At 38.5% G+C, this 13,629-nt stretch overlaps 1 protein-coding gene across 3 annotated transcripts in view; it reads left to right on the top strand.

The window, feature by feature from the left end:
• Positions 1 to 13,629, top strand: part of KIAA1109 (KIAA1109 ortholog) — a 299,447-nt gene that overhangs the window by 137,852 nt on the left and 147,966 nt on the right. For all 3 annotated transcript variants that reach the window (XM_019522065.1, XM_019522064.1, XM_019522063.1), the window contains exons 24-30: positions 1,567 to 1,686; positions 4,657 to 4,937; positions 7,894 to 8,144; positions 8,645 to 8,900; positions 9,352 to 10,195; positions 11,789 to 11,859; positions 13,270 to 13,443. In XM_019522065.1, coding sequence (XP_019377610.1) covers positions 1,567 to 1,686; positions 4,657 to 4,937; positions 7,894 to 8,144; positions 8,645 to 8,900; positions 9,352 to 10,195; positions 11,789 to 11,859; positions 13,270 to 13,443 — 1,997 coding nt within the window. The remainder of the gene's footprint in view (positions 1 to 1,566; positions 1,687 to 4,656; positions 4,938 to 7,893; positions 8,145 to 8,644; positions 8,901 to 9,351; positions 10,196 to 11,788; positions 11,860 to 13,269; positions 13,444 to 13,629) is intronic.

Below are 13,629 nucleotides of genomic sequence, written 5' to 3'. Positions count from 1 at the left end.
AACTGATGCTCTAAATTTGGGATGGGATTTTAATGTGGCGTTTCATCAAAAGGCTTTAACTGCAACTGATGTCCCCAGGAATAATGTAGTTAACCAAAATACAGGGAATAGAACATGTAATAACTTTATACCTTCATTCATTATGTAATTTTCATATCTACCTTCAACCTTTTGCTTTGCCCCCTTTTATCCTAGCTTGTAGGTATCATTTTGGACACATTCAAGTGAGATGACAGGAAGTACCAAGTCCCTTCTGTCACGTTTGAATACTTTTTTATTTTCATACAGTGCCATATTTACTTGTTGTAACTGCAGTCAAAGAGAGGGTGAAGCAACAGGGCCTCCCGTACTTAGTGAAAAAGGCGCAAAGAGATGGACCATTTCCGATGCAAGCGTTCATTCTTCTGATCACCTCCATGAATGTGTAGCTGATTATCAGGTTACTAGCATCTGTTACAGTGCAGCTATGTTCTCATGATCCTGTAGTGACACTAATGATGAAAATCACCTTAACTTTGACCCTGGATGAAACAGAACTAAGGCTGGAGTAGTTGTGCTGCACTCGTCTTGCTACAGAATCATGCAGGCCTAACAGTTCTGCATAAGTTTTTATTGGCATCCTTTGATAATGATACACTTAGTATGTCTGTCAAAACCAGCAGTTGACCACCTCCGGCCAGTACAGGCAGCCTTTTCTACCCCAGCCCCCACTGTGGGCTGAGAGTCTCAGCCCCCTAGAGTAGACAGCTGCCTGCACTTACTGTGGCCCCATCCCCTCTGAAGCGAGGGTGAGAGATGTGGTGGAGCAGTAGGCCTGCAGTGGAAATGGGCAGCATGGTATAACTTCATGCTGTGGATTTCCCCCATGCCAGGTCAGACCTTCATGAGCCATAGGTTGCTGACCCCTGGTTTACCCCCAGAATATGTCTGCTTTATGAAGTTATTTGATTTGTTGTTAGAGCTCTTAGGACACATTAATGTTCATTTTAGTAAAGCTTTAGCACCTCCTTCTGCCTGTTTGAGAAATGTCCCCTTGTTAAAAACTACATGAAGTCTGGTCCACACATTTAAATGACAGTGTTCTTTGGTAGAGACTTCCATATCCATTTGTTACCATGAGTTTGAATCCATGTGGATAGTCACTTGAAAAATAGTGGATAGTTAACTTCCTCTATAGCAGTTGTCTTTCTGATATGTTTTGTGGATTTTATAACTCGTCCTCCTTTTCCTCTGTGGACACATCTTCTTCTGGGATTCTGCACTGGCAAAAGAACTTGAGGTGTGTGGGTGACTCATCTGCCTTTTATGCTCTTTGAAGAAGAAATTATACTCTGGACACAATGCTAGTTCTACTGTCAGTGCTGGCCAAAACAATTGAATCTTGAATGCACAGGGGCACATGGACTCCTCTTCTGGTGTACATACAAGCACAGCATCTCAGAGAATTACAAGGAACCTCATTATCATCTACTTTGTTTTTGCTTAAAAAGGACATTGAAATAATAAAAATAGTTTGTTAATATCAAATTGAAATTCTAATACTATGTTTTGCTTACATTTCTGTAGATGAGCTGTGTCCCTGGGCCATGTCCAACATCTGATGATTTAAAGTACACCATGACACGTCTAGCTGTGGATGGTGCAGATCTGTACATTGTAGAGCATGGCTGTGCCACCAACATAAAGGTAGAGATAGAAAAGAAGAGTGGGAACTTTGCATTTTGTTCATCCTTTGCCATGCGAGAAAGCACTTTATATATCTTACACGGAATAAATGTCTAGAACATTTAATTTTTGTAAAAATATATCTTATTGATAATTTTTTAAAGAATACATTTACACATAAATAATGTACTTACCTTAATAATGTTGGCACAAGAAGCGGTAGTGTGTTGACAAAATCTGTTAATGCCACAAAATTAAGAGAGATCAATAGAAAGAGAGGTCAGGATATCATACAGAAAGAACTGTACAACTTTGAGGATTGGAGTAATAAACATGGGGTGAAACCTGAGTAGTACCAAATACAACATCATGCACCCTTTGGACTAATAATAAAAACTTCTTCTATCAACTGGGACTTTATCAGTTGGAAGCAACTGAGGAAGAGAAGGACCTGTGTTGCTAGTCAATGGTAGGATGACTGAGCACTAGTGTGCTACAGCTGTGAAAAAGACAACCCTCATCCTAAAATGTACTGGGTAAGGTAGTTCCTATAGAGACAGGAAAGTGAAATGCCAGTGTACAGGGCTCTAGTAAGACCTGTTCTGGAATATTGTTTATTCTGGGAATCTGTGTTCAAGAAAAATTAACAAAATAGGAATTGGTGATCAGGGTGTGGCGAGTCTATGCTATGAAAGACCATAATAGAGCTTGGCTTGTCTAGTGTAACCAAACAAAGGCTGAGAGGGCAGTTTTCCTATGGCCCCTTTTTACGGATTTTAATCATGTTATATTTTTAGTGTCATTGAGATCTAAGGTAAAGCTTTCAAGAAGCCTATGTTTATTTTTTCAGAAGTGACTTAAACACTTATGTGGGCACTCCTAGAAATGTTAGTAAATCAATTTCCAGTATCCTGTGGGAAGTTTTTGGAACATCTGGGAACACAGTTCAGACTTTGAATGTAATAGTAGATCCATAAGTAAACATTTTTAAAGTGCATGAATTCAAATTTAAAAAAAAATCATAAGCAAGTTAATTTGTCTCCTATTTCCAAAAAAGTATGGGGAATAAAATCCTACACTCTCTTTAAAAATTAAGAAGCTTTCCATTGAAACTCAGCATGATGACTTTTTGGATGGGAATGCAGTATAGATTTATTCTGGAGGAAATTAATTTTGATTTCTTCAATTCTGAGTTTGAAAATGGGGGTCTGAGCAGTACAGTAATGTTGTTAACTTGTATACGTGCAGCTAAATTTAGCTTTCTGTTGGCCTGGTTCAGTAACTAGGCAAGGGACTGCTGCAAAGGCTCCTATTGATTCTCCTAGGTACCACGGTGGTATAGCAAAGGCCTCAGTAAACATTTTGGGTAAAGGGGCTTCCCCTTGATATGTCAGTGGAAATGCTGCTGTCATGCTTACTAGGATTGTTGTGGTGATGGTGGTGTAGCTGGGATGGTTTAGGGAACGTATTAGAAGCAAGATTTGTTTGATGTAGTATCTTTTATGGGACCAACGCTATGATTGGGTGGGATGTTAGATAAGTTTTGGGGCAGAAAATGCCCTTCTTAACAACCCTTTTCCCTTTTGAATGGTCCTATTTGTTTACATAATTAGTTTGTTCTATTTACTTAGATCTTTACTTAGATCAACTGCTCTACTCTTTTACTTAGTGTGATAGGGTGCTGACAGGCATGAGCCCCCCCCCCCCCGCCCCTGGAAAAAACAGTGCTTTACTGGAAGAGGCATCTCATTAGTTTGATCTGGCTTCCCAGCATTTGTATAGATCATGCAGTTCAGCAAGGCTTTTTGACACTATCTACAGCTGATTCAAGCAGTTATTAGACAAAAACACCTAAAAAGCCCCGCTGAAGTACCAAATCTGTACAGACATTGGGCGAGTTTGGCCAAACTAACGAGATGCCTCTTCACCTGAAGTTTTTCCACGTCTGTCAGCACCCTCTCAGACTAAGTAAAGGAGTAATTGATCTAAGCAAGGATCTAAGTAAATAGATCAAACGAATTATGTAAACAAGTAGGACCATTCAAAAGGGAAAAGGGTTGTTAAGAAGGGCATTTTCTTCCCCAAAGCTTATCTAACATCCCACCCAATCATATTGTTAGTCCCATAAAAGTTACTACACCAAATAGATCTTGCTTCTACTCTATTCCCTGGACAATCACAGTTACATCACCATCACCACTGCAATCCTAGGCATGACAGCAGCATTTCTATTGACATAGATGCCTCTACTGGGCATACAGTGAGTTCAACAGGGGGGCATGCCAAGCTTAAAGTTAAAACACATTTTTTTTTAAATGCCTGTAAGCAGCCATAATTTCTTTTGTACCCTGGGTTTGCTGCCCTTTCCTCTTTCTTTAAATGACTATTTTCATTTACTTAAGTTAAAAAAAATTTTTACCTGGTATTTCTGGAGCTTAGGCTGCATCTACTTCGTTTCCAGAGCTGAGCAAGGGCTTTTTTGTGCTTGAAAGCATGTCTAACATCTCTCAATTATATTGTTGGTCCAGTAAAAGAAATTACTAAATAAAACTTGCTTTCTGGAGTTTATACCTAGGGAGAAAAACTGCGTTATCAAAAATTGCGTTACAAGAGATGTGAAGTGGTCATATAAAGTTCATTAAAGTACATTGAAACTTAGCTTTGACATTTCTTGCATGTTGAACTTTCGCCCATTTAATTTTGTAGAGGAAAATAATGAAGTGTTAGTGCTTCACAAAATAATATAGTGATATAATAAAGTCGATATTGCAAATGGAGAGAGCCTGAGGCAGAGATATTACCGATCTACCTCAAGCCACAGAGATGCAGTTGAAACTAGTTTCTGGTTTGCATTCCTATGCTAAAATGACAAGGCCATCTTTATTCTTGTTAATGATACAAACTGTACCTTTTTTGACTGTTCTAATTAGCTTAAAATTACTTTTGTTTTAACTATTGAGATGCTTCATATATTTATTGCATCTTCTTTAGATGGGCACTATACGTGTTGCAAACTGTAACCTCCACAACCAGTCTGTTGGAGAGGGGATAAGTGCTGCTATTCAAGACTTTCAGCTGAGGCAGTACGTTGAGCAGGTCAATAACTGCAGAGTTAGCCTTCAGCCTGCAATACTTCGGAGGGCATACTGGCTGGAAGCTGGGTCTGTCAATTTGGGGCTTATCACTGCTGATATTGCTTTAGCTGCAGATCATCATTCTAAACATGAAGTGCAGAGGCATTTCTTAGAAATCCATGATAGCAGAACTAAGAGGTAAGTGAAAATATTGGAAGACTTTCATGGTTGATGTTTTCCTACTTGATATGTTTTTCATGAAATAATGTTTTAATCCTTGGAATCTTTTACATCTGTTCAAATAATTGTACTACACACTCTAAATAAGCCAGTTGCTGAAAATTGGCTATACAATGCATTCTCTATATAATTTATCAGGATGAGGTGAAGAATATGCCTCTTCGATTCTTAAATAATACAAAATTGATTTAATCTTTGGCAATATGAAGAACAATGTCTTTTTTTTAAATAAATCACATTTTTTACCATTGCAATTTTTGCTCTTCGTATACACATCCTTGTGTTAAATTACCAGATTGCTATGCATGACACAAATTAGGTGCAGAACCTTACACCTGCTTTATGCATACAAGTTATTTTAAAAAGGTGTTTCTTCCTAGTATTGCAGCTACGTTATAGAGTTAACATTATATTGAGATGAATGAAGAAAGTTTGTGTTACAGAGAACATTTGTTTCAGATTACCCGAAATATTTTTAAGTCATGGTTTTGGAAATTTTCTTCTTCTTTTTTTTTTTTCCCCTCACAGTATGAGGGAGCTGCATGTTTTGTTCTTCCGTTTGCTTCCTTTCCTTAAGAAGCTATTTAAGTTGCCTAGATGTAGCCAGGAACATAAGTGTTTAACAACACTAATTTATGGGGTACAATTAAAAAAAACATATGAAAATAACTGTAATCCATGATGGGAGAAGAGATGGGAGGAATTTTATGGTAATCATGGATATATACAGAAAAACACCAGTTACACAGTGAAGCTTGGTCAGTCTCCAATAGTGTATATTATGACAGCTTTACTGATTTCAGTGAAATGACAGTCTTATGCTAGCTAAGCAACTGCCCAGCATATTTTACTATAAAGTAAAATATTGTAACATCAGGTAGCTACAAAGGTAACTATTTCTCTTGTTGGATTTGGCTAAATTTTAGAGTACATTGTTATATTGGGTAACACATTTCAGACCAGATGTAGAGTTCAGAGGAGAGCAATTTAAATAATCTCTGGATTAAAAAGAAAACCCTGCTATTTGAGGAAAAGCTAAGAATTGAGTTTATATAGTTCAAAGAGAAGTTAGATGACTGGCAGAGCTTCTTCATACTGTATAAAGAGTATGTGAGATGCAACTGGCAAGGAACATAAGGCAGTAAAAAGGGATTCTACACATATGGCAAAAGAAAGAAAAGATGACCAAAGAATGTAGGAGATATCTAGTTATGGATGATTCAAAGAAGGCTGAAATATTTGTTGCTTTACTTCAGTCTTTAAAAATAGGGTCAGCTGCCAGAGGGTGAGAGCAGTTGTCAGAAAAGATAGGGAAGGAAACAGACAGACAGCATGAAGTAGTAAAAAAACAGGTTAGAAATTACTTGGAGAAGCTAGATGCTTTCAAGTTGGCAGGCCTAGATAGGAGGCACCCTAGGGTAGTGAAGGAATTGCCTGAGGTAATCTAAGAGCCATTGGTTATCCTCTTTGAGAAATCGTGGAGGTTGGGTAAGGTTCCATATGATTGGAAAAGGGCAAATGTAGTGCCCATCTTTAAGGAAGGAAAAAAAGGAGGATCTGGGGGATTACAGACCAGTCAGCCTGACCTTTAGTACCTTGAAAGATCTTGGAGCGGGTTCTCAATTTGTTATGAAGCACCTAAAGGAGAAAAAGGGTGATCAGGAAGAGCCAGCATAAATTCACCAAGACGAAGTCATGCCTGACAACCCAACTTTGCTTCTTTGATAAAGTTACAGGCTGTATGGATTGGGGTAGAGTGGGGAGTGGGGTGGAGAGCAGTGGATGTGATGCACCTTGACGTTTGCTAGGCTTTTGACACTGTCTCCCATGACATTCTAATTAATTGCCTTTCTAAGAAAATAAAGATTAGCTGGAAAGTGCTATAAGGTGCAGGAGTAAGCAGCCCTTTTTTGGCTGTGGCCAGAGTGACCCATCCCATGTCAGAGGCAGGTGGGTAGGTGCTAGGACCATGCTGCAACTTGCATTCATCCCCTTCGTTGCATGGGATGGGGTACCGGATCCACTGGTTCCACAGGCTGGATGGGTCAGAAGTTGCCAACCTCTGTCACCATTATTAGAATAACTCATTCAGAGATGCATAAGCTTTCATAGGCAACAGTCTTCTTTATTGTATGCTTTATTCCTGCCTTACTTTAGACTAACCTGGCTAATTTACCTCTCTGCTCTAATCTTATATAGTAGGTAAGCTCTACACACTGTATTTGGAATTGGAGGAATAGGTCTTTGGCATTGGCCCTTTTTCATGCAGTAACTCAGTAGAGCAGAGCACTCCCAAGGATGTGGGAGACCAGAGTTAAATTATTTTCTCCACAAGACATGATTCAAGCCTGTCATGTTCCACGTAACTCTCTAGTCTGGCAGTAAGGGCACTGAGCTTATTGGGGTAAAGATGGAAGCCTTTGGTAGCTGGGTTTTACCAGTGAACAAGTCTTGCTGGCTTTTTTTTAATGAAAGGATTGGGTTGTATAACTTTTGGTGAGGGGTAGTGCAGGCTGTAAATCTCATATGGAGTGACTAAGCCCTAGTCTGTTATTGGCTATTCAGGATGTTTCTCTTTTCAGTATGCTTGGCTGCTATGGGTTCCATTCTGAGGTGCCACTCTAGCCTCATGAATTATGAACAGAGAGACAATGTATTCAGGGCCATAGATACTGCTGGAGCCACCAGACATCTAAAAGTCAGTCATACACATGTGTACAATTTATGCATCTTCCATGAATAAAGGATTAGATAAATAATACAGCCTTATCCAATTCCCACTGACTAAAGGAAGAATGAATATGTAAAGCAGAGAGAGACAGATTTTGAATCTTGTACTTGCCTTATGAGTTTAAATGTGCTTCAGGTCCCTCCCAGTGCATTACTATTCTTGTTTGTATTTCTTCTTTAATAGGTTATGGTTTCTGTGGCCAGATGATAATTTGAAGAATAAGAGAAGCAAGAACAAGTGTGGCTGTCTTGGTGGCTGCCGATTCTTTGGTGGTACAGTAACAGGACTAGATTTCTTCAAGCTGGAAGAGCTGACACCTTCTAGCAGTTCTGCTTTTTCAAGTACAAGTGCAGAATTGGATATGTTTTATGGACAGTCTTTATTGCAGCCAGGAGAATGGATCATTACCAAGGAGATGCCAAAAATAATAGATGGTAAAACATTTTTTTTGGGTACAAACATGAAGGTTTGTCCCATTTACTGACAAGTTTGGATTCTCAACTTCACTTTATACCTTGTAGAATATTTACTGATGATCAGTATGCTGTTGCAAAATAGTGTGTGCATAATTTTTCTGCCATGGTTCAAGAAATTGTACATGTTATGAAAAGCTTGTGAAAGTGGAGAATCGTATGAACAGTAAATGAATGGGTACTCATGCTTAATGTTTTCAGTGGAGTTTTGTGACTGAACATCCACTTATTAGTAATTGTCTAAATTGGGCAGCCATCAAAAAGCATTCAGGGTTTGCCTCTTTACATATACCTGTATTTTATATATTTGTATCAGTACAAGATATAAATCTATTTGAAAGTAATTTTTTTTAAAACACTTGTTTTAAAAGGGGGAAAGAGATCTTTGTAGCTTTTAATACTTAATTTGAAATGCTTTCAAATCTTAAAAAAATTAATTGATTTGTCTCTGTTTTATTTAGGTAAAGCAAATGGTGTAAAAAGGAAAGATTGGGATTGTAGATCTGTGGGTACTGAAATAGAAAGAAAGGTGCAGCACCTAAGCCTACAAGTGCCATTGAGATCCCATAGTTCCTCTTCATCTTCAGAGGAAAATAGCAGTTCCAGTGCTGCACTTCCCTTGCTTGCAGGTGAGAAGGAAAGCCCTTCTTCTACTGAAGATCATATGGGACAGAAGGAGTTTTTGTCTGGTGCAAAAAGAGAAGATGGTCACGGAAGGTTAGTATATTCTGCCAAGCCAAGGCAGAAATTGATTTTTACTTACTCTTATGGATTAATACTAAGACTGAGTAAACCCCTGAAAAATGCAAATGCAGCTATTTCAAACAGTAATGCTGAAATTGATTTGCTAGTTGAAGTACAGATGATGAATGTCAAATCTTCTGATCTAGATGGGAAACTAGACATCCATGAAAATTTGCATAGACACATTTCCTTTTACTTTGACTTATTTGGTCAGGTACAGGATCCTAATATGGTTTAATATACATGGTCTGTGTTGGAAAAATAATATTACATATGAACCGATTTGTTGTCTTTGAGGAAATTAACATTTATAATTGAGTTACTGAAAAGTACCTAGTATCATCTGTTGAAAGGTTAGTGCTTTGCAATTTAAGATTCACACTATTGTTTGAAAAAAAACATAATCTTTAATTTCTGTTTATAGTCTTCCAGCAGAGGCAGCAGAATGCAGTCCAGTGTCTCCTAACAGCCAGGAAAGGACTGTTGGTCAGTCTCCTCTCAGATCTCCTCTGAAAAGGCAGGCATCTGTGTGCTCAACCCGACTTGGGAGCACTAAGAGTCTTACTGCAGCTTTCTATGGTGACAAGCAGCCTGTTCCTGTTGGTGTCCAATTTAGCAGTGATGTGTCTCGCAGTGATGAGAATGTCTTGGACTCTCCAAAACAGAGGAGAAGCTTTGGTTCTTTTCCATATACGCCATCTGCAGATTCAAACTCATTTCACCAGTATCGCTCAATGGACTCCAGCATGTCAGTGGCTGACAGTGAAGCCTATTTTTCAGCAGCTGAAGAGTTTGAGCCAGTAAGCAGTGATGAAGGCCCAGGAACCTACCCAGGGAGAAAAAAGAGGAAAAAGCAAGCCCAGAAAGCTGAATATAGTAGAGGATCTATCTATCACAGTGTAGAAGGACCCTTAACGAGTGCAGTCCATGGAGAAGCTAGTCAGGATACAAAAACTTTGCCAATCAAAACTCATCCCTCTCAGGCTTCTTTTGTTTCAGCCTTGGGAGGAGAGGATGAACTTGTTGAGCACATGTATATTACAGAAGCTGAGAAGTCTGCAGAGAGTGAACAAATCACATCACAACAGCCTGTAATGACCTGTTACCAAAACTACCTTACCCAGTTCCAAGTGGTCAATTGGTCTGTAAAGCATCCAACAAACAAAAGAACCTCAAAATCCTCATTACATCGCCCTTTGGACCTTGATACCCCAACTAGTGAGGAAAGCTCCTCATCTTTTGAACAACTTTCTGTTCCAGCTTTTAAGGTATGGCAGTAATTGGGGAAGGAAATAAGTTATCGAGGCTAGAATGTGTTGTGCTAAACAGTTGACTCAAAGGAAACTTAACACTGTTCACCCTTGGTTATCAGAAGTTAAGATGGTCGTAGGATTTAGTTGCAGCAAACAGGAAATTGTTAATGTTTTGTGAATGAAAATATTGACAATCTCTGGTGTTATAATGCCAGTTCTGTACTTAGTAAATCACCTCAAAGTCTAGCATTTCTACAGAATATATTTACAGCAGTGTTTACTTAAATAACTCGGCTACAAAAGCTTAGTGATGCTTCTGCCAGTTACAGTTAACATTATAATTTGTACTATAAAAAAGGGTTATTTCAAAACAAAACTGGTAATGTGTAGATTTAGGTGATGATTGTACTAATATTTATTTCCTATTAATATGCTGGTTGTACCATATTCTTGTAAGAGGTGCTAATAAAATAATAACGGGACATTGCAATGCTACTTTGATGTATCAGAAGTTAAGATCCAGTAGGCAATAGGTTTTATTTGGAAGAAAGAGTTGATTAAACGAAACCTAATAACCATGAAAATATAAGAGGGAATTTTTATGATCTTCCAATTCCTCTTCCTGTAGTTGTACTTTGAATTAACATAAGTTAAGAAAACTTTACAGAAATCTAAGTTCAGCAGCATTTCACTATGTGCTTATTCATAGCTTTTGTAAGTGTTTCACCAGGCTCATTGAGAGAATTTTTATAGTAAAAATTTTTATTGAGAAAATATTTATAGTAAAAAAACTTATGCAGAAAACTCAGCTTTTTATTAAGCTACTGTTATTATATAATAGTTTTTGTCTTTTAAAGGTTGATACCTGATTCGTAGTTTAAACAAAGATTCTAGAACGTTGGCTTTATGAAGCTTGCAAAAGGTACTGCCTGGTGTGCCAAGTTATTTATTCAGGTTCAGGTTTTTGTATCAGGTTGCAGCAAGGCAAGGCAATATCTGCTTTACAACAAAATGTTTGGGGTATGTTGTCTTTATGCAGCAGTGTGATTGGGTAAAAGTCTTTTTTTTTTTATGGTTTATGTTCGTTTCAAGATGCCTTGGCCCCCTGTCTCTGCTTTTAATTAGATGTCAACATGAAATTGAATCTCAGTTCACAGATCTGAAAGTATACTTTTATTGTGCTCCTCCTTCATGTATATTGATCCGTATACTTTATCCTATTTATTATGTAAATCACATGAAAATTATTGTAGTAAAATATAGGTAATTAACACAGTAGAATCTAATGTTAATGTCATTTTAGTGTTGGACACTGTGCAGCTTTACTTTCATATGTAGCCTTTCTTAGAAAGATATTTTAAAAAATATCTGAGACGAAAGTCCAAATGATATTATTCATTGAATTTTTATATGATAACTATAAGATCTGTTCAAGAACTGTTAAAACAGTTGAAAAAATAGAGCTGGATGATAGAGTTCTTGCCCTTTTGTTGGGTAAGACAGAAGGCTAGAGTGATACTCTTTGAGAAAACAATAATGGGAATCTTCCCTCGAAACCATTTAGATCATTTAGGAACAGAGAGAAGTAATTTTTTTGTACTGTTTTAGATTGTTAAACAGGGTCTCACAGCAGATGCTTTATTGGACAGAGGCATGCAACTAACAGGATCAACATCCAAGTAAGTAGAAGATGGCATTACTCTGTGTGTGGCTTTAAATAACTGGAAAAGAGGTATCTGCCCTGTACTTCCTTTAAGTATAGCATTTCTTGCTAGCTCTAGTAAAATGCAGGCATATATCACGTGTCTTTTTATTATAAACTTACTTTGGAATGGTACGTACCATGTTCCCCCAAATCCAACATGACTTAGCATCTAGGATATGTTTCCACACCTTCCCCCCCCCCCCCCAATAATTGGATACTTTATATGGAAAATTTATAAATTTGTTATAGTTTTCCATGTGTAGAATCTTAATGATTGGGGGCTGGCTCAAATTTGTCCTTCTTGTTGCTACAGTGAGGAAAGCAAAGGTAGGGGAAGGGGGTGATAAGCAGACTGAGCCTCCCACCTTTTCCTCCTGTTGCCACCCCCCCACTATCCCCTTGCCCTCTTTCCTGCCCCCCCTCCCCCATGCTTACTGTCCATTATGGGTCTGGCCCCATTCTAGCCGGGGTGTAGAGCACAGGTTAGCTCTGGCCCCAGTGCAGTCATGAAACAGGGGTTCCAGTTGGTGGTAGCTCTGGGATGCTGGAATGGTGCTGGAGCCACGACTGACAGTAGGCAGTGGTTGGTGGAAGGTGACATGGGGAGGACAGAGGCTGTGGGGAGCAGGTAGGGGCAGGGCACAGGTGGTGGGGGACAGGTGGCTGCTCTGGCTCTGACTCTAATCCTGAGCCTTGGTTGAGGCTCGGTTTGGCATTGCAGTAGCTATGTGTGTGTGTCCTTATCCTACCTTATACTTGCATCCAAAACAAGGGGCTTTTCCCACCTCATCTTGAATGGGGTGGGGGAGAGGGGAGCCTCGTCTTGGATTTGAGTAAATATAGCAATATTTAAGATTTTCTATGGTACACTCAAACTATGAACTGAGGTCTAGATAGGTTTCCTGGCGAAATCAGTTAATCTGTGGCAATGCTTGAACTACAACTTGGATTTTGTGGTTAGCGCACTGTTAGTGCACTGTATTGGAGCTTGCAGTTTCCTTCTGAAATGTGTAATACTCTGAAGATTGTAACATATGGCAAGAATTGTTTTAACACTTACTAAAATATGAGGGCATAGTTTGGAGTCTTTTAATGGAGGAATGTTTACTTGTGTTGTAGCCTGAGTTAGAAAAGTTAAATATGAAAAGTACTATGTGGAGCCTATTCAATATTTATCATTAGATACTTACCACTGAACTAAACTGACCTTCCTAATTCCAACATAATCTTCTGTTAAATACAGACTTGCTTTAGTCTTGCACATGCAATCCATTCTTGTTGTTAGCATTGTACCAAACTAAACAAAGAAAATAAAATGGAAGTTTAATATATGTGATGTCCATTTGTTACTTCTAGCTCATTGCTTTCTGTTTGAATTTTGTAGTACACCCTATACCCCTTTGGAAAAGAAAACAGTGGATACTACTGATGATGAAACGATGACGGAAGAATGGACTTTGGATCATCCAGTCTCCCAAACTAGGACAACAGCCATAATAGAAGTAAAAGGAACTGTAGATGTAATTCTAACTCCTCTGGTAGCAGAAGCTTTAGACAGGTATCTTAATTTACTTAAAGTTAAATTGAAATTGGTATTATTAGCAAAATTTTAAGTTTTTTGATTTGGTAGTAACATAAACGCTTAGGAAAAGGAACTGCTGGGGGGGGAAGTGTGTGTACACACACACACACACACACACACACACACACACACACACACACACACACACACACACACACACAC

This window comes from Gavialis gangeticus, unplaced genomic scaffold (assembly GCF_001723915.1).
Source record: "Gavialis gangeticus isolate Ggan-Ray unplaced genomic scaffold, GavGan_comp1, whole genome shotgun sequence".
NCBI classification, from domain to species: domain Eukaryota; kingdom Metazoa; phylum Chordata; order Crocodylia; family Gavialidae; genus Gavialis; species Gavialis gangeticus.
Note: the sequence above shows the minus strand (reverse complement) of the source record. Positions and strands in the feature narration are given on the sequence as shown.